Source organism: Caloenas nicobarica, chromosome 7 (genome assembly GCF_036013445.1).
Source record: "Caloenas nicobarica isolate bCalNic1 chromosome 7, bCalNic1.hap1, whole genome shotgun sequence".
NCBI classification, from domain to species: Eukaryota; Metazoa; Chordata; class Aves; order Columbiformes; family Columbidae; genus Caloenas; species Caloenas nicobarica.
The window spans coordinates 11217423-11242615 of NC_088251.1; the positions used below are offsets into that span (position 1 = coordinate 11217423).

Consider the following 25193-nt stretch of genomic DNA (forward strand, 5'->3'; position numbering starts at 1 on the left):
GCGCCTGCGCGCCCCGCGCGGCCCCGCGAGGCGGCACGGGAAACTCTGCCCCGCCCCGCCCCCCTCCGCCAAACCCGCACGTGACGCGCAGGCCGCGTGAGCTGGCCGAGGCGCTCGGCCAACCAGCGCCGCGCGCCGGCAGCACGTGACCGGAGGTGAGGGCGGCGGGGGGGGCTCTCGCGAGCGCCGGCGCGCGCTCGGCCTTTGCCCCGCCCCCGCTCCCGGTCTGCGGCGCAGGAGACGGAACCGCCGCGGCCCGACGGGATCCAGAGCGGCGCCGTTCGCCCGCCCCCGGCCGGCACGGGCCCCGCACGCCCGCCGAGGTGAGAGCCGGCGGCTGCTCGCCGTCCTGGCTCACGCTCCGCCGCCCGGCGGCCTCGTCCTTCCCGCTTTGGCGGAGCCTGGCTCTAGGCCTCGGCGTAGGCCTGAGCCTGGGCCTGTCCGCTGGGCCCGGGCCGCCTGCCGCCCGTTCCGCCGCAGGAAGGGGACGGGTGGCCCAGCGATGGGCTCGCCGGCCCTGATGCCGGGCGGTTGGCTCCCGGGAGGGCCGGTTCCCGGGGCCGTGGAGGATTTCGCTGCTGCGAACCTGAAGGAGACCGTGGCTTGGGGCAACCGGAGGGGAAAGCTGTAGTGCGCGGTAGTTCTGTAAAGATGCGGGTGATTTTGAGGGTGCCTAAAGGCCGCGCTGCCTGTGTGCTGTGAGTGATACATTTTCCCAGTGTACACACACAGGTGCATGTCTAAGCTTTCTGTTTTATAAATTGCTTGGGAGTAGTTGTACAGTACAAAACTAATGTAAGTGGCTATCTGTAGTCAAATAGTGAGTTACTAAAAGTTAGTGAGTTGTGTTTTTAATACTTCAGCAATAGCTTTTCGTGTTATTTATTGATCAGTTTCACTTTACGTGCTCTGCAGGAGCTGATTAAAAAGCAGCAAGGCTGTTGGTTTGATCTTTTGTGTGTGTGAATATTTCTTGCAGATGTCAGAAGACCTTGCTAAGCAGTTAGCTAGCTACAAAGCTCAGCTTCAGCAAGTTGAAGCTGCCTTATCTGGGAATGCAGAAAATGAAGATTTACTAAAACTGAAGAAAGACTTACAGGTGAGAACTTGACGGTATGAGCAGCTGAAACTTTAGGGTGTTTTGCAAGTGTTTCAGCTTTCCCGAATGTTTGCATTGCAACAAAAATATATGGTTTGTGGTTTATCACTTTCTTTTTGCGTGTTTGATACAGTTACAGTAGGGTTGGTTTGCAAAAACACAGAATGTGGCCTATTTTAAACCTATCATGTAGATTAGTGAAAAAGATGGACTAATTTGTCTAGCAAACTCATCTGCTAAAAACTTTTAGCCAGAGTGATGAAAGATATGCCAGTGCTGTCTTGACTGTCTTTTTTTTTTTTTTTTTTAATTCTTTTAAAGCATTTCTCAGAAAACAATTATTTTTTTCTTGGTTTTACTATGCTGAAGCCTGATGATTTGGCTTAACATTATACCTTTTTGCTTATTTTTGAGTTGTCAAATAATTTGATCCAGAATCTGTTTGTTATGTGGATTTGCAATGATAAAAGCTTTAGAGTGTAGTTCAGTATTCCTTGTACATCTAAGCCTTGACTATGTTAATGTTTTTCTATAAGAAAGGAGAAGAGTCGTGTTCTTCATTTACCATCTGTGGTTTTTTGAACATTTGAGAGCATACCGCATTCTTAAGAGCTAAAAGCCATTTCTGGTCCTTAAGGTATTGTTTAGTGACAGAAAGACCACCAGCCTAATTTTAAGCTGACGAGTGGTCTCTTAGATTTTTGTGCATATAAAGACACATTGGCATATAAATATGAAACCAGCAGTACTGTAAAATTTATCATGAGAGTGCAAGATGCTGCTTCATTTCTGTTGTGGATTGCTTTAGTTTTTGGATCTAAAAATATATCAAACTACCCAGAGTCAGTAACCACTGTTTGTATGGAAATAACAGCAATAAAAATGATGCTTCAACTAAAATGCGAGTAGTGCCTCAAATCAGTGATCTTTAGAATTCCTTTTAAATTACAAAGGCTTTGTGCCCGCAAGGCACTTTATAGATCATCTTAATGTCCTTTGTTGTACACTGTTAAAAGCATGTGTATATTTTTATATTTTTAAAATGCACAGCAAAACCCATATGGGATGATATTTCCGATACCAACACGACCTCGGCTTTGATATGCAGAGATCATTGATGTGAAAGGACAACTTGCAAACTTTTTAATAAAAGCTTTCTGCACAGAATGGGGAAGATCTTTACACTTTCGTCCCCAAAAGGTTTGCTATCCATATGTTCCACCTTGAAAATGACATAATGTTTTGCAGACTTAATATATGCCAACCTAATGATTGTAAACATGGGTTCGATGCTTCAGTGTCCCAACTAAATAGCTTTTTGTCTGTTCAAAAAGATTGTTACTATGTAATTGAAACACTTTTTTCTATCAGAAATAGTGATGCACTAGTGCATTTGGTATACTTAGTTTATTCCTGAGTAACAAGGTTAAGATAAATATTAGAAGTCTTTCTAAATATGTAGCTTTTCCCTTTTTATTTCACTGAAGTGCTTTTAGGACAGTGTCCATGCACCCAAAGACCAAACTTACCTTTGTATCAAGTAGAATTGATGGCAGCTGTCATTTTCTGTAATTGGAGATGGTATCTGTGGGTGTTGTGTTCTGGAGCATAGAGCTCTGTCTGGCTTTGTAAAGACCAGTTGGTCAGGAAAAGCCTTGGCAAGCTCTAACTAGTATTCTCCGCGGGTCACACCTTCAGGTCACGGGATGTGGCAGCAGGCCATGCTGCTCAGCCCATGTGGCTGTACTGAGCTGCTGTAGCGGTATAACACATGCTCACAAATTTTATTTGAATGAGTTATTCTGTTAAAGACTTTAGAACTATCCCATGGCTTTCAATAAAATTACCATTTCTATTTTGCGTGATTAGCACTATGATACGTAGATATCAGATAAAGATTTTTACCAAAAGTTTGCTATTTATAGCCAGGTGTATATGTGGCTTTTATCAAATTCAAAGAATCATTGGTAGAAACTATTCACATTTGAGTTCTACAATAAGCCATCTATGGATGTGGCAAGAACAAGTCAACAGTTTCATATTACTGGCAGTCAACATAGCTGAAACACTCTCTTTCAGGTTGCTTGTGCCTGATGCATTGTGTTTGACCTGCTGAGATAAGATACCTTTTCCAAACTGTGGTGCCTCTTGGGTTTGCAGAATCCAGCTGTCTGTGTGTTGAGGAATAGTTTGGGGTTTTGCATCTGGGAGGGGAAAATTAGGCTAATGCTAGATGTTCTGCAGAGCGCTTTCAAGTTAGGTAACTTGATGAAAATCTGTTCTGGTTCAGCTGTAGTATTACAGAAAATGGAGATTAAAGTAGTAGAAGTAATTGTAAGGGTGTTTCTGTGCTTACAATTGTTACTGATTGTGCTTACTGTTGCACTTATTAACTAGTAGCTCCTCTAAAACAAAGAGCAGAACTTTTGTGAGGAAGGCGGTGGAAATTCAGACATTAGCAGCTGCAACAGAAAAAAAAATGTTAGGCTATACATGCCAGTTGTATAGTTTATCAGATAGAAATGCATATCAGTTTATGTTGTATTAACTTCTTATTTGGCATTTGCTGAGGATCCTTTAGGTTCTTGAGGAATGAAGAACAGCTGCTTTACTACTTTGTCCTGAGCTAGTCTTTGTGTGCCCATGGCTGAACTAGGATGGGAAACCATGAGGAAGGTTCAGGCTTTGCTGAGCATGAGCTGAACACTGTTTATCTGTAACTCTACCTTAATTTAAATAGTTGCTGTTAGTTAGGAGAGTGACAATGATTCATGATGAGATACTCAAATAACTGAAGAATTTTTCTTTTTAAGGACTGCAGAGTAGTTTAAATGGCCTTTTAGGTGGTGGCTCCTCTTTAACGGTAGTGAAAACCAGTGGTCTTGATTGCACAGAATAAAAATGTAACATTGGCAGGAAGTTGGGGAGGGGCTTTTGCATGTTCCTGTCTGTGAGTGAATAGTATTTAAAGGAACTGGAAAAAAATTGTGACTTTGTGATTTGTCTTGTTGGATTAGCAAGGGAATGCCTGACCTGAAATCTTAAGATCAGGGAATTCAGAGGAAAACAAACACTTATATCAAAATGACTTAAAGAAATAAATTTCTTTACTATGCACCTGAGTGCTTTCTGTAAAGGAGAGGGCTTGACAGAGTGGCAGTCTTGGAAGGAACTCTTCCACACTGGCTCTGGGTGCTTCATGTATTTTTGAGTAAACTGAAAAATGTTTAATCGCTTAGAAATGCTGCAATTACTACTGGTAGTTGTTGTGTGTTTTAGACATTACTATATATAATGTAGCCAGTCCCAAATGGGAAGGGATGGGAATAAACTGCCCAGCTAGAGAGAGAATAGAAGTGTTATGTCCTTTCACATTTTGTCTTCAGAGCACTGTCCTGCTGAATACTTGCTCTGACATGTTGTGTGATTTATTTATTTATTTATATTTTTTTAAATTTTTTTGTCAATAAACAACATCCCATGCAGCCACGTGTACAATCACTGTTGAGTTTGTTTGTTTGTTTTTTATTTGAGGCTGGCTGTGTCTTTGTGGCTATGGATAAATTCATCTCGAAAGAAATGCTGTGAAAATAATAGGCTACTTCTTGAAATTTTGAGGAGGGCATGGGTAACTTTACTGCAATACAGTGAGGACCATACATATTTTTAACTGCTTTGGCAATGAATGAGTTTAGTTAAGTGATCAAAAAAACAAAACAAAGTTAGTCCACTTTACATCAGCTATGAATTTAATACTGTAACTTCAAAAAAAACCCAAACCAGTAAGCTTGGGGTAAAAATATGTATGGTAAGAGAGTTTGAAAAATTATTCTTTGTGGGTTTTTTGTCTTTTACAGGAAGTCATAGAATTAACCAAAGATCTCCTTTCAACACAACCTTCAGAAACTCTTGCAAGTTCTGACAGTTCTGCTTCTGCTCTGCCCAGTCACTCCTGGAAGGTTGGGGATAGGTGTATGGCAATATGGAGTGAGGATGGACAGTAAGTGTAGAAAACTTCTCTAACAGTTACATGAAATAGTTCAATGGTAAGAGACTTTCATTCAGTTTGAACTGCCTCTAGGGTGACTAAAAGCAAAAAGAAATTAGGAAATAAATATGATATTAGGTATTCTGGTACAGGCTTTATTAAAGGTCAGTATTTTAGATAAAAAGCAGAGAGATGTGGGGTCACTTTCTAGAAATGCCCTGTTTGTCACTAACCTTATAAAAGTAGAGTAGCTTTGGTAAATTACCATTTACTAATGTAATACATGGCAGACTTTAATGAATTGATATGTCAGAGGAGTCTTTCCTAAAGGTTTCAGGATGTACAATTCATAATTTGTCATTGCATTCATATATATGTAATTGCTATCAAGAAAAATCCTTGCTGCATCTCAGTTTGTGCCTCTAACTGGAAATTATTTTTTAATTGTAAATGCTGTTTTTTGGCTATGAAGTTACTAGCTGTATAAGGTAAATACAGAATTAATCAGCCTTTTGGTTTTAGTCTCCATTACATTAGCCTGTGAAGTTCTGGGAACCCAGAACCCAGCAGTTCATTCTGACTTCATAATCTTTGAAATAAACATTCTAAAATTACTGTCCATACTGCAAAAATGTGTAACTGTTGCAGCTTTAAAAAAATTACTATTTATGCAGGACTAATATCCTAATCATTACCACTTAGAGAGAAGCTCTATTCAATGAATGTGGTTTTATTAACAATGTAGTAACCACACAGAGATTTTGGTGTAGCTATTGAAAGTAGAAAATAGGTAGAAAATAAACCTAAACGTGAACAGTTTTTCTGTCACACATTACTAATAAGTAAAATACATTTGTGTAAGAACTTAAAAATTGAATCTTAATGTCTGAGGTCACCATTGGTTCATTCTTCTTGCTTTAATTGCTGGGTTAGAGAACCAGAGCTTGGGGAAGAATGTGCCAGAGCGTCCACTGAAGTGGATCTTCTTGAACTTAAATGTATTGCCCTTTTTTAACCCTTTGCTTCCTTTGCAACGTTTCTAAAGTGACCAGTGTTTCATGAAGAGCTAGCCAGAGATTAATACTTTTTACCTCTTGCAGTTTGGGTTTCCGTGTATTTTCATCTAGCTGAACTCAAGATTTTGTCAGCCCACTAAAATAGCAAAAGAAATTAATTTAGTGAATGTGAACTGGATTATTGTTTATGAAACAAGTCATTTTATTCCTCTGTTTGCTTTAGATGTATCCTTCAGCTCTGAATTTAGACTCAATTATTTTAAATATTTTTGGAAATGTCACTTGTCTTTTTTTCCTCTTTCTCATGAGGTCAATTCAACCAAAGTGTTTCTTACACATAAATATGAAATGGACTGATTTCTGCTAAAATTTCAAAATTGCTATTTTAAATCAATAAGAAAACTAAATTTTGAAGAGGGAATATTTTGAAAGCTTCAGGGTTTTTTTGTTTGGTTGGTTGTTTTTTTTCATACGGAGAAAAATGGAACTAAAGCTTTGCTCTTGTGAGCTAACGTCTTTCAAAACTACTCAGTGAATTCCCTGAAAGCTGTGTGCTGTGAATGCAGTGTTGTATTGTGGGTTTTTTTGTTTGTGTGGTGGTGGTTTTTTTTTTTTCAATCCCATGACCTGCCAGAACTAGAACCAAATCAGGATATCTGATTAGATTGGCCCCAGCATTAATCATTAGTCTTGATAATTGTGAGACCTTTGCTTCTTGATGCTAAAGGTCAAATACAGCAGCTTCCAGTCTTTGTACTTGTTCCCCTTTGACCTTAAGAAAATAATCTCTTGGTTTGATTTGTGCATTGTCCTTGAAAATGAAGGCTGATATTTGCAAATTTTTTACCTAATGCCATTAGCTGGCTGACAGTGTAGGTGTTGAAGGGCTGAGTATTAAAGCTTTACTCACATGCTTACAGCCATGATATCTTTACAGGTGTTACGAAGCTGAGATTGAAGAAATAGATGAGGAGAATGGAACAGCTGCAATCACATTTGCTGGGTATGGCAACGCTGAAGTTACACCTCTGTTCAACCTCAAGCCTGTGGAGGAGGGAAGAAAAGCAAAAGAGGACAGTGGGAACAAACCTATGTCCAAGTAAGTAACACACAGGTGTAAGCCTGAAAGCTGCTTTGTGGTTTTTGTGGGTGTTTTTTTTTTGTTTTTCTCTTTTTTTTCCTCCCCACAGCTATAAAAATTGGTTAATGAAATAGAACGTCTCTTTTTTTAAAATTTTATACCTGTTTAATAGCTTCATGCTTTCTTGAAAAAGGATCTTAAATCAGTCTAGCATGTAGTGTTCTGTAGATTAATTTGGCTAATATCATGTGTGTTATGCATCCTGGCAAGATAACACGATAGACTTCGTTTTTACTCAGATTATGCTATCTCAAGGTATCAAGTATGTAAGCAGTAGATGAAAAAAAAAATGCGTACTCTTTCCTTGACAGCAGAGAGCCTATGAGTTTCAGCCCAGATTGAGTGCAGGCTGTTCTCAGAGCTGTGATTTGGCTAACAACAGGTATACTCACCAGTACGAAGGGCCTCTGCCCCTTCCCTGTGTTGGGACAGCTGCGTTGACCCCATTGCAGGGCAAGTGTGCTGTACTCAGTATCCTGCTGTGTCTAACACAGGAAGGTATTTTTAAGGGCTGAAACAATTTTTTTTGGAGGGGGAAAAAAGGCAGTATGATTTTAGTTCATTATAGGCAATGTTCCTAAAGGGATTTCTCTGAGGGACACTGCATAGATCGACTCCTTGAACTTCCTTATCTTTACTAAAGTAACTTATCTTTGTTCTTTTCCTTGCATTCCTGTCCAATACTTGGTAGCATGAGAGTCCTGCAGACCTCCAGAAAAGTTTGGGCTTTTCACTCGAATGCGCTATTTAAATTTTCCAAACCCTAGATGTTTCTAAAACGTAGAAGTGCTGATAGGTACCTTTTCAGTTTTGGAAGCGAATTGCATGCAGTCCCATGGGTTGCTGTCTTTGGCATGGTCTCAGTCAGGTGGTGGTGGTTGTTGTTATGCCCAGATATTTAAAAGCAACATAATGCTTATGCATGGAAAGACGTTATTTTTTTATTCCTAGAAGTGGAGAATATTTACAAGCTTTGTTTTGTCATTTACTTATGGAAAACTACTGTGCTTGTCTGTCTTAGAGGGGTTTTAGTTTCTTACAGGAAAAGGCACAAACATAAAATGTCTTTTTTTCTTCTCTCCAGAAAAGAGATGATAGCCCAGCAACGAGAGTATAAAAAGAAGAAAGCTCTGAAAAAAGCTCAGAGAATTAAAGAACTTGAACAGGAAAGAGAGGACCAGAAAGTCAAGTGGCAACAGTTTAACAACAGAGCCTATTCTAAAAACAAAAAAGGCCAGGTTGGTTTGACTTTTGTCAGTCTGGGAGTAACAAGAGGGTGTAGAATTCTGCATAGTACTTTGGGAGAGAGGAGCAAGTGGTTTTTAAAGGGGGTTCATCTTTGGGATTCTGAAGTGTGCAATGTGGTATTTTGTACAGCTGAAAGGCCTGGTTTTGTGCTCATCTTAAAAGGCTGAGCTTGTGCTTAGCTCACTGTTAGTTGCCAGGTGGTGTTTGCTGGACCTTAGAACCTGAGGGCCTGTCTAAACCTCCAAGCCTGACTTGCTGTGTTTATGACCTGTCAGACACAGCGCTAAGCAATTGCCCTGGAATGGCAAACATAGTGCAAAAAAAGGTAGCATGGACACTTCAAAGCCTTATTTCATTTTTATCATGGCTTGACCAAGAGCTGCTGGACAGTGTGGTAAACTTCAGGCTTCCTTATGAACAATTATTAGAGATCATCTTATGAAGAAGGTGAATTTTATTATTGGCCTGACCAAGGTCCTGAGTACCACAGTCACATCCAGTACTTAAGTGCCTGGAAGTTCCCAGCTCTGTCATCTCACTTGCTGATAACATGAGCTGGCCCTTCGAAAGTGTGCCTGTCGGTAGAATAAGAAGGTGAGAGTATTGAAACACTTCAAATGGTAACAACTGCTTGTTTTTTTTTAAGAGCCAGTTAGTAATTATTCAGAAATGGTGTTTTCTGTTTCATTTGCAGGTCAAGAGGAGTATTTTTGCTTCCCCCGAGAGTGTAACTGGCAAAGTTGGAGTTGGAACATGCGGAATTGCAGACAAACCTATGACACAGTATCAAGATACCTCTAAATATAATGTCAGGCATTTGATGCCTCAGTAACAGAGGAAAAAGGTGGAACTTCATCTCTGCAGGGCTTTACACTTATCTTTTTATCATTATATTTTTCTAAAAGTAAATTATTTGTTGGCACATAGCAAGTAGTCAATTTTGTCACCATCACTTTGGCTTCAGCTGATATGAGCCTTAAATCTCCAGCTATTGATTTGACCTTCTCCCCCCAATCATTAAACTTTTTGTAGTTGCATTCAAATACATTCTGCAGGTAAAGGCTTTCATGAACTGCTGTTACCTGTCCCTCTGAAAGCAGTGGTTATCTGCAGCTTTGATGTCTGGAATTTTCCATTCATAGTAGTAGTGGAAGTTGTTTTTTTTTTTTTCCTTAAGAAAAGTGGTGGTAGTATAAAAATGGCACCTTAACAGCCTCTCTTGTTTCTGTAGTCCCAATGTGAAGCTCAGCATTACAGAGCTGCTGCAGCTCTGGGAGAGAGCGCTAGACTGCATCACAGCTTACATGTCACGTGGAGTTGCTGAGAAGTTCTAAATTCCTTCCTTACAAATCTACTGAAGATCGATCTGTACAGCAGTTAATGGGGGCAGAACATGGCCAGCAGGATCTTTACTACTAATGAGGATTCATGTGCTAGAAACAAGAAATCTGACTTTAGTTGAAGTCTGAATTCCCTGTGTTAGAAGTTAAGCGGAGGAGATGCTGTTTTGTGTTGGTTTGCCTTTTTTTTTTTTAATACTCATTGAATTTTAATAGGAGGTTATTGAAATGTAACCAGAAAACCATAGGACAAGCTATTTAGGCTCATTTCAAAGTAGAGAACCGTATTTAAAAATACCCACCCTTCCCCAAGGATCAGAGAGTTGGAGAACAGAAATGGTTGTGCGTTGGACAGGAGCCATCATCTCCCCTCTTGCAGATCTTGCAGGTTTGATGGTACAGAGCTGGAGTGCACAGAACAGCTTGTGTCTGGGCCGCCTCCATCCCCTCCCGCAGAACTGCAGCACAGCGGGTACAAAGGCCGAGATCCTACTTAGTTCTGAGTCAGTCCAGGTTTGTCTGAAGTTTCTGTCCTTAAATAAGTGACTGGCCCTAGTGTTACTGTCACTCCAGCTGTATTACAGTGCTGCTGAGCCCCTTCAAGTTTATTCAGGAAACAATGTGTAAAAGCTCTTGCTTTTTTGTATTTTCTATGTGATCTGTTTTCCTCTGTTACTTGTCTCTCACGGTAGTGGTGCCATCTCTGACCCTGTAATGTGTTTAAAGAAGTTAATGGGTAGCCCTGTATACAATGTAGATATTATTTTTGTAAAATCTAGGGCTGAGTTAATGGACAAGAGTACATCAGCTAATTCCCCCATTAAAGGGTGTTTCTTGTCCGTTAACCCTGACCATTATTTCCCTGTATATTATGTTAATGTAGCTCATTCTGTAATTTGTTAACTAGATCAGGTCACGTCAGCAATTGTTGATGCACTGATTGGTGGAAATGTCCATCAGTTATCTGAGTCACAACTCAAGCTAAACTCTACAACTGGTAGTTTAGAATCCATACATAGAAAAAGGTTCTCCCTATAATGGGAGAAGGTGATTTTTATGAATACAAAGTGTGTTAATTTCAGTTTTGTATGTTTTAACTTTTATTAAATAAAGTGTTTAAAATCTGCTGGATACACTTGACCGAGTTATGAAAAAGTATACATGGTGGGGGGACAGTAAATGATCAGGAAGGTGGTAAACATAGATTCTGCTGGATGGAATGTAATATGTGAAAGTGAATCAAGTCCCTGCAAGATGAAGTGGATTTTGCATAATTCCTCATCTTCATTGGTAGCAGGGACATTAAATTTCCTTTTGCATAGAAAAGCTTTTAAGAATAAAATAATCTGACTCCATCGCTCTTTGAGAGGGAATTTGTACTACAGCATGCACCCTGGAGCAACAACACTGAGCAGTGACATTAAATAGGTGACAGTCTTGCAACACTGACATGGAACTGTTGGGGAAGGTCACCTGGTGTCTTTCATGGACAGCTGTGACACGGAGATCCTGTTTCCCTTTCACTATCCAAAAGGAACATCAAGTTTTCAGGAAGCCATGTGAGCTTGTCTTAACTCCACCTGTCTTTTCAAAAAGAAAATACAGACTTCTCCCATACCTGGCATACACTGCATGTGCTCAGCTTTTGATGTAATAAATACAATAAATGGTCCATCACAGAGCTATTTGTTCACTAGTCCTGAAGAGGACTAAAGGTACAGTGAGTCAGTGGAACACGATGGGCACATGAGCCTCCCTTATGATAATGGACAATCCAGCCTGAGATAAAACTTGTGGGTCTCATGGACTTTGTCATTTTTGCTGAGCCCTTCCAAAAAAACTTAGCAACTAAATGGTACATTTCTGTTTACTGTTGCCTCTTATAACCTGGGTTGCCTAATGAACTTGGCTGAGCTAACTCTGCTGGTGGGCACTGCAAAGAAAAACTGAAAGTTTTGATACCTATTTTTCTTAAATGCCTTACCTGGAATAGATGGTGACACAGTAACAACAGAACATTTTGAAGACAACTTGGACTTACGTTCTGCGTTGACTTCTGGGCCTCTCAGCAAGCAGAATAAGTACAGCTAGTGAGCTGTTAAAGAACGACCTGATGAATCAACTTCACTGACATGTCAGAACTCTGGCCGGGAGCTGAAGGCTCTGCTACACCGACCACTCACGAATTCCTTTTGCAAAGCTATTACCTTTCTGCACTGAACTCACCTCGCAACAGTTCTCTGCTCCCTACAGAACTGCAAAGCTTTCCCATCGTGGATGCTGACAAAAAATGTCTTGCTCTCACCCAGACTGGAAGGTGTAACTTTCCAAAGAGAAGTTCTCTGTGGGTAATAAAAGTGATGCTCAGTTTTAAACCTGACATTTTTAGCAGCCCTGCAGAACAAGTGTTCCCTAAGGTGATGAGTACTGTTTTGTACAGTTGTCCACCAGTCCAGGACAGGAAAGAGCATTTATATTTCCCCATCAAGCCTTCCAGGAGGAGATCAAAACCAATTCATTGTTTTGAGACAAGTATTTTTGAAAAGGGGTTAAATGGCAGGAATTTCTTAGCCTGGGCTAAACCAAGCAAGCCCTAGCTACAGCACTGGTAGTCCAGGTCAAGTTATGAACTAGGTCTGTGCACATTCTGAACAGCAACCACAATGTTACAACTACCATAAAAATCCTTTAAATTCTTTGATGCTGCAACATCCCTCAAGATCAAAATTAATCCTTGCTGGAACATAGCCCTGCTGCAACGTTCAGGACCGCAATGAGACTTTACAGACAGCTCTTTAGTTTTAGTCAAATACAGCAACACCCCAAACACAAACCCTAAATACTACTTATTTCGTACAACAGCCACAGTACCAATACCCATAGAATTGTCATTTCTGCTTCTGCCTAATAATTAATTTCTTTTCTCAGGAGGAAATGAGCAGGGAAGCAGGAGGTCAGTGCTATGTATTATCCCCAATTAACCTGTCTTTCTGTAACAGATCGCTCCAAAGGAAAACATTGTGTGTGCAGACAACTGCACTCATCTCTCACTCATCCTCCCAAACATCACTTAGATCTGTTGGCCAATTCCAAGCAAATTTGACAGCAAATGAGTATTTTCTAAATATTTTGTGTAGACTGGTGAACAGAGAGGAAGAGGGACATGTTCCTCCTCCCTGAGGGTCCCCCAGAACAATTCTGATTCAATTGCAGATGTAGAGGAGTTTCAGTCACTATCAGGTCACAGAATTTATTACTCACTAGAGAACCTGTCTACAGGACAAAGCCCCAGGAAAAAACATTAGACTTTATAGACTTTGCATTATTATCACCTCCCTAACCTCAGAACAAAGGCCTGGGTTTTACCACCATCTTCTAGGAAGTGACCCCAGTTTCTCTTTCCAAGGACGTATCAGAAAATATACACCAGGAAAAGCTTATGATCCTAAGGGAAAAAAACCCCTCCATTTAGCGCACATGACTGAAGCCAAATGTTTCACCCATTTCAACAGGGCAACACAGATTAGAAACAGTGAGCAGCAAGTAAAAGAGAACAACGAGCAGAAAAGCAGGAGGCTGGAGCTCATAGGCCAGAAACAGATGGTAGCAAACAAACAAACAGAAAACACAAGGCAAAACCTGGCAAACGACAGGTCTGTGTGGTTAACCCCGTTCCTATTGACCTACAGATTTCTTGAGACAGACGGATTAGAGACCACCTTCGTCACTGACATGCCTCTAATGGAACGGACATTAAAATGACCTTCAAGTGACAACTCGCCACAGGATAACCATGACAAATGCTGCCAGATAGTCATCTCCAGCTCATCTGCAGACGCGAGATGACACACTGTAATACGCTTGTGTCAAAAGAGGGAAAATGCTGGATGGTGGTTTTAATGGGTTTGTCCGTAGCAAAAGGCCCTGCTCGGGATCTAATTTCAGGGGGAGGACTCGATAGAATGAGCTTACGAGGGAGCTGCTTGCATATGCATGTAGTGGGTGGGCAAGTCGCCTAGGGAAAGCACATCCAATTCTGTTTTTACAGGAAAAGTAATATTATTCTTGTAAAATTAAGCAGATAATAGATTTAGGGATTCTCTTACCCTACAAACACAAAAATAAAGCAGAAAAACAATAGCACCCATAAAGCAAACCATAAAACCCCTCACACTATTTTGCAAAGATGAAAGGAAAACATGATTCCATACCAAATTACCATGTGGTGAGAAAAGTGTTGTTCTGGATGAAACTACAGTTAATGTGGTGGGTAGACACCTCAGGACACAGAGAAGACTGGGAGTGAAGGAGTAAAGGAGTAAAATGGAGTCCTTGGAAGCAGCACAAATCCCACACCATTGTGGATTAAAAAATATCAGAGTTGGGAATCCACACAGGGTGTCTTTATCTTTTGGGGTGAATGATTTTTTTTTTTTTTTAAGGCAGAGTTTGGACAAAACAAAGTTTCTGTGAGCACTTATCTGGGGAAAAATTAGTAAAGTGCCTTGCTGTACTGGATCTCTTACAGTTCAGCAGTGTGAGGGACCATCTCAGCTTCCAAAGGGTAAGAGACACCTGACCCTCGAGGGTTTGGATTTGCATCTTCGGATACTCGCTCTATTTTAGAAGATTTCAGGGTGGCCAGTAGAAACTTTGATGATACTTTGAAAATTGACATGATCTTAAGCAGATCTGGCACATGGGACTATTCTGGCTTGCCACAACAGGGACAATTCAGGAGATTCATACATTTTTAAGCAGAAGGAACTATTACGATCGTCTAACTGATCACCTGTATAACCATACGAATTGGCCTGTACAATCACCTAAAGGTAATTTACAGCAACTTCTCCAAGCCAATTAGTCATCTTGACTGTGTCAGCACAACACATCAGACCAACAAACAGCGAAGTGAGGAGCGTGACAGACTGCACGAGGTGCAACAACGCAGAAAAAGCCAGAGTCCCCAGCACAGTAATAAAGTGGTGCAGAGCAACCTCAAAAAGCCAGAAATAAGCGTTTCCATCACATAAGAAACTCTCCAAGCCCCAGCTGAAGTCTGCTAAGCCCTGCCAAAAGAATCCTCCAGCACCAGAGCAAACAACCCCTTGTCTTTAGCGGTTATCATAAAGGCTCTGTACTTTGTTTTCTCCCTGGCCGCACCAGCGCTGCCAGCTGAGCAGGGGGGCAGGGGGCAGGCGATGGAACCTCACACCTCCTGCTACATTTTCCCCATTGTATTTGCACTTGATATCCAGACTCCTTCAAGGCCACAACACTGGAAAAGGTAGGAGATGCCAAGGTGGCCCTGGAGCATCCAAGCAAACATTTCAGACACGTTTATTCCAACCATAGGGACGTCGCTGTTTTATCCCAACCAGGAGAGCAAAGCCATTCCCCACCCCTTGAACTTCAGGATTTCTCAGCTGTGGTATTTCTTTCACAAGTGGCCATTTAAAACAAACAGGAATAACAGGAAAGAGGACGTGCTGGGACGGCTACAGAAAAAGGGTTGTAAATAAATGAATCCCACTGGTGTTCAGCTGCCCAGCACCAGGGCTGCCAGGGGTCGACACTTTCAAGGAGAATAATAATGAATAAATAAATGAGGCCTTGCGAGAGCTGAAGTTTCCCACTTTTCACCACTCAGGTGACTGTCCCAAACCTTGTGTCATCCAGAGATTATATGGACCCCAAACGTAAATCCAAGCAGCATTTCTTCTTTGAAAACCCTCGGGCTCCATTTGCTAACATAGAGCTCGACTCAGTGTGTGGCAGAGTCCCGCTCTGCCCGGCCACCCCCCAAAGGAAGGAGAACAGATGTACAGAGCCACCGGATTACACGCACGCAAGGGAAAACAGATTTCACAACAGCAACCTGATCCAGATTTAGTAAGCAAATTAATTTTAAAAACCCAAACCACACAGAAATCATTCATTACAGCCGTGGAAAGATTATAGTGTGTTATGCCTCTCACAGGGGATGACACATTTTGGAGGAGAGTGGGGGAAAACATCAGAATATTTAAACACAGGCAACTTATTGTAATGCAAAACTCTACGGCAGACTCACTCAGGATCTTCCCACTGCAGGATCGAAGGGCACAAGAAGAACAAAAAGTCAGCTGAAGTGATACAAATGAGCAAGATGGAAGAACACAACTCATTTCAGATACAGAAATGTTTAATGGCGTTAAAGTGCTACTTTAATGGGGACCATATGCTAACATTTAAACACAATTCCACTGCACTGCTAAATATAGTTGTCTTTATTTTTTTTAATTTTATTTTACTTCTTTTTGCCCAACCCTACGTAAAACAATAAAATAAAATCTAAAGAACTGAAATTAACAACCCATTCAAATCAGCAATAAGTTATGAATTTTATAAAGCTTTTTTTTTCCTCTTTTTTTCTTAGTAATGAGGGGTAGTTAAATTACTTAAGGATATACAACGTTTCAAACAATGCCATATGTGAGGACTCTATTAAGGTTCTCAAAACTTGGAAACCAAAATAATCCTGGCCATTAAAAAGACAAAAATAAAAAAAGCAAAGCCCTCAAAGTGCAGGTTAGAACGCTCATCTCCGAGAAAATTAGAAAACATTTGCTATAATAGCTCTTAACAGCACCTGCACAGGTAAGATGGCAAGGCCCTCGGGAACAGGACGTGCAGTCAAAACGTTACATTAACATGAGAGACGTGCTGAGCTTAACTAGGTTAACTACTGGACTGGAACTTTGAAAGTCAGCAAAGGGAATGATTCTAAACAGAAAACCGAAGAAACCCCCACCAAACCTGGCCTCTTCCAGCTAGCACAGCCTTCATCCATTGTGTGCACGGCAAAAAAAGCATCTTTGCATTTCATTGGGTCAAGTGCTTCATCAAAACAGCGATCTTTTCATGGCATAAATTCATATAAAAGACATCTAAGGTTTCATATGGATAAGCTCTAAAAAGACGCATCAGACTTGGGGTGTTTCCCCTCCCAACACATTTACAAATGTTTATCAAAAAATCTCTTCAAATAAAAAGGTCATAGTGGCTCAGTATCTGGGCATGACTTTTGGGCATACCACCTCTCGGATGTGCTGGTTTCTTTCTGTCCTCAGCTGGTCGTGTGCCCCCATACGAGCACCATCTACCGGGAGATCTGCCGTGGGTGTCACAGCCTGAGGCGTGTGACACAGCCCACGATGTGCTGGTAGATTACAAGTGTGCACCCCTGGCTTTAGCCACGCATCAGAGGTACTCGCTTTTTAAATGATGTCCAACAGAAAGCTGAGCTGAATGGTGTTCTCTCCTGAACATGTCTCCTTGTTGCCCCTCTCTCTCTGGGCACCGAATGAGACCTTAATCATTATTGTTGTTGTTATTCCTAGGCTACGTCAGCCTTCTTAGATTTCCTAGTACATTACGACAGCATTGGATTGTGATAAACTGTAGGACATGGTCCTTTTAGGACCACAAAAGCTCTTCAGAAGGGCCTAAACTAGGTTGTTGAACCTGAACGCAATAGAAGAAATAGTGACATTTCTCAGATCTCACGACAGAAAGAGAGGGATGAGTTTCTAGTATCCTCTTTCAAACAAATAAATTCAAAACAAAGTGTTTCATCACTAAGGTCTAGATCCAGGTCCCACAGAAACAAATGGATTTCACTGACTTCAAAGGGACTAGGGTTTGGTCTAACTTTTTGCCAGCAGGAATTGGGATTGGTAACACAACCAAATAAACACATGTGGGTTTCTGTGGAGGCTTCCTTTGCCCAAAAAGCTTTATATACATGTGTCTCCAGGACTAGCTGTCAATATGTCATTTCTGAAAGAGGATACTTGCATCTAAGACCCAGTTTGATCACCCCAGTGAAATCATTCACCCTGCACTGTTGTCTCACTTGGTTCTAGGAAGCAAACGAGAGCTTGACACTGGCGCTGGAGTAACCCTCGTCACTCCCAATACTCTGCAAGCTGCTGTGATCATCAATGTCACTGATGCTGGTTGTGCTGATATTGTCCACTTCTCCATGGGAGAACTCTGTGCTTTCAACGTCCACTTCAATCTCTTCTAAAAAGGAAAACGAGAGAAATGCACACAGGTTAGCACCAGACCCAAATGTCCCTTCAAGCCAGCTACCTGCCGGGTCTCCCCCAGTCAGGGAGGAAGCCACAGTCCGGCAGGCTGGGTACATGATTTATACAAAGACCAGATATCAGCTTGGAGTTCTACTGAGGGACTTGGCAAAGGGATTTGACCGCCCCAGCGTGCAGGCCACACTATGAACACAGGCAGGACACTCCACACACTGAGCTTGTTCCACTCCTTCTTTGGAGCTCCACTACCCCAGTGATGGAAACAAACAGAAACAGAGAAAAAAGAGGGCAAGAGAGAAAACGGAGCATGAAGTTACCCTGAAACATGCTCCTTGCTTGATATCACGTTGCCAAAGCTGGTATCACTCAGGGCATCACAATGCATTAGCATGGGGCTCTGGGTTACTCTCAGAGACACTTGGTGGATTTTAAAACATAAATCGTATTTTTCAGAAAGACTTAGAAAGCAGAAATCTAGTTAACGAGACATCTTTGTTCCCATACCATTCAGGATTTTTTTTAAACTACAGACTCACACCCAAACTACGCAGCATCTTCGAGTCTGTCAATAAATATCAAACCATCTATTGTGCCTAAATATCTCTCCACAGCAGAGATATTTAAAAAAATAAAATTATCTGTACTCAGATAATTATAGTTAGCCACTCAGATAATTTCTATCCAGTTTTAACTGAGAAGATGAACTCTATGGGAAGCTTGGAAAAAAAAAGATGGGGAGTGTAGAATGACTCCAGGAATTTTAAGAGGCAATTTGCTTGGTTATACCATGGCCCAAATACAGAATGAGAAGCTGGATGCTGCTTTGCAACACTCATTCCAGTCCCACTAATATCTTCTTAGATTTTCCTCCTTGTGTTGCCAAAACATTCAGCAGACCAAAGAGCACAACGGATATCTCAACTTTGCCATCAGGTATTTAGCTATCATCTTGTGATCACATTATTTTTCCTAACGAATGCTTCTGCATTTTAGAGAACTTTTCAGAGAAACAGGTCACTTTAAATGCCACAGAAAGCAGCTCAAGTTGACATAGCATTGCTTCTTCCAGACTAAATTAGATACTAAACCCTCCATATATATATGGATGTCTGTGTGTATGTGCATGTGTGTGCCTAAATACCAAAGGCCATACGAAGGGGTCAGCTGCGAGACAAGAAATGGATGAAGAGCCCTTGCTCTGCAGAGTCCTGGGGATTCAGTGCTAGTTCAGCAACACCCACCTCGCTCCGAGTCTGAGCGATCCGAGGAAATGGTAGATCCGATGCTGTCCATTCGTATTCGCTCTATCTCCTGAGGACCCTGTAGTTGTTCCAGTCTTCTCTTTAAGAATCTTTGTTCTCGTTCCAGGTTCTCAAGCTGGTGTTGGCTTCTCCTCTCAGCCTCTTCAAGTTTCTGCCGTGATCAAATAAGAATCAATAATTAGTTTTACCCTTTTCTCCTTCCGTCCCACCTCCACTGCCCAGCCACCTGCTTTTTTTAGATCTTCCCAGGCCCCAGAAGGATTTAAGCTGCAAAAGAGCCCTGAATCGAGCTGCGTTGCAGTCTTCAAGAACAATGCCATCTCCTCACATCTTTTCCACCTCCCAAGTCCTGATAAATCATACACATTAGTGTAAAAAGTCTCTGAGGACAGCCTCTCCAGGGGAAACAATTTGAATTGTAGCAGTTTGTGGGTCACTCCACGTGAGTTCAGCCACTTGCATTACCAAATCTGTCCATGAAGGGGCCTCAACTCCCTTAACCAAACCAATTCACAGTTTGTTATGATCCACCGTAACACAAAAACATGCTCTGGCAGTTCCGTGTTCCTTGCTGCGTGGTTTAGTAGCATTTCTCAGAAACGGTTTTCTATTCAGTAAGCGATTTACATAAGCTACTACAGATTTCTTTGATCACAGCTGGGAAATCTACCAGGACGCTGCTCTTTGGTTCCTTTGACAAGCGCATTGCATAAGGAGGAGTCATTTCAGGCAAACTCCGTCCCTTTGACAGTGCTTTTTCTCCTTCGCCATCCCGCCTCCCTCCCGCTATTCTGACCTGCAACAAAGTATTTCAGCCTCTTCAGCTACTGACCATGCTGCGTTATCTTTTCATGCTTCACTTTGCCAAAAGTGAATCTAGAAGAGCGCTGGGCTAGCTGGCAGGTTTGCACGTGAAACCTCAGCGAGCCAACCCTGTCTCACGCTCTTGTGGTTTGTGCTAATGCTTCAGCAGTGGAAACTCGCTACCACATCAGAAAAAAAGCTGTATTTCTCATCAAAATGTGGCCACTCGACAGTAGGTATGTTTTTCTCTAATAAGATGCAGCTGTCAATGAATGATCACAATACAGAACAAGACCCCTGCTCTCCAAATCAATCATTTCTGTAGTTAATGGAGTTCATGATGAACTCTTCTAATAATGTGGCTTATAGTGATGACAACTGATTAACCAAAGGGGCAAGGCTTACTTGCTTTGCCCTTTTCTTTTTTTTAAAGGTGTTAGTCTCCTTCAGCAGTGTTACCTCTAGGCAGCAAGAGTGAGCCCCTGAATGGCCTTTCCCAACAGCCCAGACCGAAAGCAGCCGGGAAAAGCAGCTCTTACCTTGATATGTGCTTTGGCTTTGTTGAGCAGCCCAAGCGTGGTATGCCTGGTGCAGTCTGGTCCTAGTGGTATCAGAACTTTTAAGCGTTCTAGACACAGGCGGAGGTGAGCTCGACTGCAAGGGGAGAAGAGGAGGATCAGAGCTATGCTTTCAGAAAGGAAATATAATTTTCCTCTCTACTCCCCTCCTATGAGGCAGTTTTCACATTTCCCACTTTCCACACATCACAAGATTCCCCACAGGTACCAGGACAGGCTGCGACTCAACTATTTACACTGCAAACATCAGCTCACCAATACTTGGATTATTGCTAACCTCTGACAGACACTGTTTATTTTCTTGCTGTCTGAACTGATAATCTGACTCATCTGGATGAACTTTGTTCGGGGGCAAGGCGCACAGGCAAACGGTACAAGTATCTCCTGGGTTTCCTCCGTCTCAGCTATTTGCTGTCTCTTTTGCTGAGAAGAACTCTTGTGAAAGCAGTTTCAAATCTCTGCTACTCCCTGCACACTCATGCGCTGCTGGCTCGTGGACATTTGCTATGAACTGTTCTCAGCACGGTCTTTTTGCACAAAATTAAGAAGCTCAATGAGAAACATGGTCAGCCCAAACCATCCAAACAATGCCTGCTGGCAGCTAAAGGCGCCAGAGGGATGGTAATGCCCAAGAACCACACTCTTACTCCTTTTTGTGCCCAGGTCTGAAACGCTGCTGGGGTGCAAGGTCTGTGGGAACAAGAGAACTCGAGGCCTTCCCCTGGGCAGTGTTCTGACCTTGGCTCACGTCTACAGAGACAGGCTCAAGCGCAACAGTGCTGCTGATGATTCGAGCCATTTTCTGCAGAATATGGAAACATGTTCTGGGGAAAATGGTTCAGGCAGCAATGGCAAAGCACATCGTCCTCAGGCTGCACAGGAGACTGTTCCCACTGTCTCTTCTTCTGTATCACGTACGCAGGAACGAACAGCAGATTTATGGAAAACTATCAAGTGTGGGTTGCCTTTCTCTCCTCCCTCTCTCTTTCTCAGACATTAATGATTTATGTTCAAACTTGTCATCCCAATCAATAACACAATGACATCAGCTCCACTATTCACAGGCAAGAAACACTGGGGCAAAAGAGTCCTGAAAGCCTATCCCAGCCCTTGCTCAGGCACAAAGAAACCGAATCTTAGCCTGATCCATCTCAATGCAGGGAAAGGAGAGAAAAAAACCAAGAAAAAAAGAGCATGGACAGTTCATTTCCATTTGTTTTTCAAATTCACTATTGCATCCAGTTTGAAAGGGGTGGGGGAGAGGAGTCTGTAATCAGGCAATTATGTCAGTGACAAGCAAGGATGATTAAGGGTGGAAGGGTCAGGGGTTTTGCTGATGAACTGTCAGTGCAGGGGAGTGTTCACTAGCGGTGCTGTAGCTGTGAGCTCCTCACTGTTTCTATTATAAATCTCCTTACAAAGGGTCCATCTCTCTGTCTCAAGAACAGCCACAGGGCTGCATATGACCAGCAAGCGCCCTAAAGAACACGTGTTTTTCATTAAATATTAACAACCCAAAGGGTGGGGAAAGGGAAATCATAATCCAAAAATCAAACTGAAAAAACAGTAATCACATCAATCTCATCTTTTACTTATCAGCTTGCTCTAGGGCAAACCCCACTGACATTGAACCCATATGGCTGACACGGGGAGATTTTTTCCACCTGGAAGGCTATTTTCAATCTAGATCTTGATCAACAGGAGCTGTGTGCACTCACTACAGGTGTTTGCCCAACGTCTCATGATGACCTGCCAGGTCAGCAACGAAAAAGTTGTTGCTGGTTCACACCGGCATTATAGTTCATGTCATCCCATGGGAGAACAGACACTGACTTCTTGACATTGACTTTTTACAGCTAGAGAAAGAAGGATGAGGAGGATCTTGTGGTTAAAGATATTCTTGGTTTTGAACCCTTTTTTGGCTAAGCCACAGATTTCCTGAACGGCCACAGAGACAAGTCACCACGTCAGAATTGTCAGAGCACAGCCATCAAGCTCCAGCACAGAGCAGCACGTGTCTCTTCACAGCACCAGCCACACACTTCACTGACGGGATCAGCCCAAGTTAAAAATGCAGCTTGAGCAGAGCTAAAGATGTGTGCACAGAGCTGGGGGTGAGGAGCAGGACCAGTTCCACCTAACAGGGGATTTGCTACACAGCACCTGCTACAGGTAGGGACTACAGACCCCACCTCAGCCCTGCTGGGCAAGGGCAGCTCCCAGCCCATGGTGAAAACTGAATTATTTGTGCAAGAGAAAACAAGAGATTCATTAAATCAACACCTAAGAAGTGCCAATCACAGCCCACTTCTGAACACAGAGAGACACAGACAACGCATCTACAGCCTGAGCTCTGGGCTGAGTCTTGGCATTGGAGGTTTTACTAGGAACCAGGGAAAATGCTGCACCAGGAACTGTGATTCCTGGAACCAGCCACCAACTTTGGGCAGGAGCGAGCAGTGGCTGGACTGCCTAGATGCTGGTTAAAAGGATGGCACTGATCTGCCATGTCAAAAGCCAGGTGATTTGCAGACCCGACGAGATCAACCATGTTAAGCATCTGAACGCTATATGCAAAATCTAGCCATGTAATAAACCCCTGGACACTGAGACAGTTCCCACTGTGTCCTGGGACCATGGTGGATCAAAGAAAGTTGCTGTGCTCTGCAGGCCCTGATAAGAGCAGGGACAGGACAAAGCAGCCAGAGTGCCCGTCCCCACGAGGACACTGGAAAAGCTGTCAGAAAGTTACTTCTCCAGGACGTTGTGGCCCCAGAGGGGACATTCCCCCAGTCCTGAACCCCCACATTGGCTCTCAAAGCCCAGAAGGTTTCCCCAGGCTCACCCAGATGGTTTTCAGAGAAGCCACTCCTGCCAGCAGCTCTGCTGGCCAGTGGCCAAGGGCGGTGGCCCACAGCCGGGCGATGGCCTCTGCCCGCACACCAGGCATCGGGGCGGGGGGACACGACACCTGCCTGTGATGGAGGGGGTGAGCATGAGCTGATAAGCTCCCCACAGCGCAGGGCTCGACTCAGGCAACCAGCACGCTGCAGGGACAGGCTGCATGGGCTGAGCCAAGGCAGGTTTGGAAAAGGTTTGACCAAAGCAATCACTTTTGCACTGCTGTCGGATTTTCCCCTTGTTTCACACTCAGAGCTGAGCCGCGCTGAGTTTTGACACGACTGCAAACGTAGGTGCATTTATATCTCCAACCACAGCCTAACCAGGGCGGCACACGGGGCTTTCCATGAGCACAGAGCAGCGAGCCGGGCTTGGAGCACAGGGACAGGCGGACCTTCGGCCCCAGCAGCCACCTCCCGCTGTTGGGATGACACTGGTGGAGCTGCCCAGGAGCTCCCTGGCCCGGTGCAGCTGGGATAGCAAAGAGAACCAAGCCCACAAACTGTCCTGGTGCATCAGCATGTTGCTTTCCGTCGGAGAGATCAAATCAAACAGCTTCCCTAGCCCTCTCCCCTCCACAGTGTTCAATATCTTGCCTTTTTACTTTTAAAAACTAACCTGGTCATAGTCCCTGACCTCTATCAACTTCCAACAGCCCTCGAGTGGGCCACAATGGGTTCCTAAGCCATGGAGCACATAGCCAGGTCTGGCACACTGATGGGTGGCTTCAGTAAACCTCAGAAATGAGACTCCAGAGCTCAAAAGCATCAGAGCAAACAGCTAAAAGACCATTGCAGAAAGAAAAGCAATCACAAACCTGTTCATTTTTCTTATCACGTCCTGGAGCTGAACCCGGTCAGCTGTAATCCCATGGGTCAGGCCATGATGTGAACATCTTTGCCCCTTGTTTACCTGGACCCTGTTGCAACTGGCTTTGACAGTGTTGCAGGCTCTTGTATTCAACGAAAATACCAGCACTGTACAGGCTCCAGACAGAGCCAGACGGCTTTCCATGTAAACCACTGGATTATGCCAATATTTGACACATCTGCCAATATCTGGAAAAACAAGTCTAAATGCCCATATTGTTATATAACAGAGAGACAACTCGGGCTTGGCGTGAAGGGCTGCTGCCTCTCGCTGCCTTCATCCCGGGGAAGACAGAGGATGACAGAAGGAGAATTCCGGTTTCAGCCGAGGCCAAAGCCTTTGCACACTAGCTGCAGGGGAGATGGGAGAAGCCAGAGCCCTTTCTCCTGCCTAAGGGGCCTTGGAAAAAAAATCAGGCTCTCACAGCAGCATCCTGAGCACATGGTAGATGCTGGATGTGCTGAAGAAGGAATCCATGGGGGACTCGAAAGGAGAGGGCGCTCCTTTATCCCAAGAGACCAGCCCAGTGCCCCCCTCCTGCTCAGCTTGATGAGGGGGAAGACTCCTGTTTGAGATTTACATGTGGGGCACCAGGGTGCCCACAAAACGAGCAAAGCACCCAAGAGGCTTTGGAAAACCAGAGCCTACCATGAACTTCTCTGTTCCAAAGAGCTGAGGACAACCTTTTATCCTGTTCCACCTGGCAACTCCGGCTAGGACAGAGCCCCTCTGCTGCTTCTCCTTCCTCCTCTGTGCAGAAGTCTAGAAGCAAAGGATGTGGAGAACAAGCAGAGCGAGGATGCCCTCTCTTCTCTGCCAGGAGCTGCTGTGGGAGAAGGTACACCAGCCCCTA

The 25193-nt window shown here is 43.2% G+C and overlaps 2 protein-coding genes across 3 annotated transcripts in view; one reads left to right on the forward strand and one right to left on the reverse strand.

Annotated features, from left to right (window-relative positions):
• Nucleotides 1–221: 221 nt before the first annotated feature.
• SMNDC1 (survival motor neuron domain containing 1) lies at nucleotides 222–10963 on the forward strand. Its single transcript, XM_065638856.1, has 6 exons — nucleotides 222–323; nucleotides 980–1099; nucleotides 4957–5099; nucleotides 7041–7202; nucleotides 8329–8482; nucleotides 9187–10963. The coding sequence occupies exons 2-6, from the start codon at nucleotides 980–982 to the stop codon at nucleotides 9322–9324; spliced, it is 717 nt and encodes a 238-aa protein (XP_065494928.1). The 5' UTR covers nucleotides 222–323; the 3' UTR covers nucleotides 9325–10963.
• Nucleotides 10964–15752: 4789 nt separating this feature from the next.
• MXI1 (MAX interactor 1, dimerization protein) overlaps nucleotides 15753–25193 on the reverse strand; it is a 59267-nt gene continuing 49826 nt past the window's right edge. For both annotated transcript variants that reach the window (XM_065638777.1, XM_065638779.1), the window contains exons 4-6: nucleotides 20531–20645; nucleotides 19167–19338; nucleotides 15753–17899 (exon numbers count right to left, since the gene is read on the reverse strand). In XM_065638777.1, coding sequence (XP_065494849.1) covers nucleotides 17736–17899; nucleotides 19167–19338; nucleotides 20531–20645 — 451 coding nt within the window. In that variant the 3' untranslated portion in view covers nucleotides 15753–17735. The remainder of the gene's footprint in view (nucleotides 17900–19166; nucleotides 19339–20530; nucleotides 20646–25193) is intronic.